The sequence below is a fragment of the Leptonychotes weddellii genome, chromosome 9, assembly GCF_054177405.1.
Source record: "Leptonychotes weddellii isolate Sample4059 chromosome 9, ASM5417740v2, whole genome shotgun sequence".
NCBI lineage: Eukaryota > Metazoa > Chordata > Mammalia > Carnivora > Phocidae > Leptonychotes > Leptonychotes weddellii.
Window position 1 is genome coordinate 121,536,137 of NC_138377.1, and position 854 is coordinate 121,536,990.

Sequence of the window (854 nt, forward strand, 5' to 3'; positions counted from 1 at the left end):
ACGGCCGACAGGTGGCCGATGTAGCGGATGGCCAGGCGCAGCGTCTCGATCTTGGTGAGGCTCTGGCCGGCGGGCGCCACGGACGGCGGCAGAAAGCGGCGCAGCTCGTGCAGGGCGCGGGCGAGCGTGCGCATGCGCAGCTTCTCGCGCTCGCTGGCGCTCTGCCGCTGCCCGGAGCCCAGGCGGCTGCCTCGGGCGCCGCGCCTGCCAGCGCTCCGGGCTCGGGGGGCCGCGTGGGCGCCGGGCCGCCCGGGGCTCGGCTCGGGGCTGCCGGCCGGGACGCTGCCCCAGGAGTCCGGGGACGAGGCGGGGGAGCAGCCGCAGTCCCTGTCGGAGCGCGGCGGAGGCCGGGCCGGGCCCCAACCCGGGGAGAGGAGCCAGGACTCGGAGAGCGGCGGGCACAGGGACTGGGCCATGGCGGCGGTGGCGCGTCTGGGGGCCGGCGGCCGGCGACCGCTTTATCCCGAGCCCGAGGTGTGAAGTGGCCCCTTCCAGGCCGCATCAGCACTTCAAAGCGGGCTCGGGACCTGGAGGGGGCGGGGCCTGACCCTTTGAACCAACGGCGTGGGGGGGGGGGGTTGCTGAAGGTGCGGGCCCATGGCTGCCCCAGGTTAGCCCCACCTGGGCCCCTGCATGGGCACCTGACCCAGCCGCTCGGGCCTCTTGCTTGCGCCCAGTGGCCCGAGCTGCCTGGTGTGTTGGGCCAGCTCAGCAGGTTAAAGGAAGCGCGGTCAGGGAACTGGAAGTATAGGACCTAGATTTGGGGCCACCTTCACCTGTTGGGACCTAATGCAGATTCTTAACGTTTTCTTGCAAGTTCGTTCCCAGTTTGTACAATGGGAGCTTGGGGGCAT

General features: G+C 71.7%; 1 protein-coding gene across 1 annotated transcript in view; it reads right to left on the minus strand.

Moving 5' to 3' along the window:
- The window catches only part of MESP1 (mesoderm posterior bHLH transcription factor 1), a 1,990-nt gene extending 1,461 nt beyond the window's left edge, over positions 1-529 (minus strand). The window contains exon 1 of the mRNA XM_081829700.1: positions 1-529. Within this exon, the coding sequence (XP_081685826.1) occupies positions 1-416 (416 nt within the window). The 5' untranslated portion in view covers positions 417-529.
- Positions 530-854: the final 325 nt, after the last annotated feature.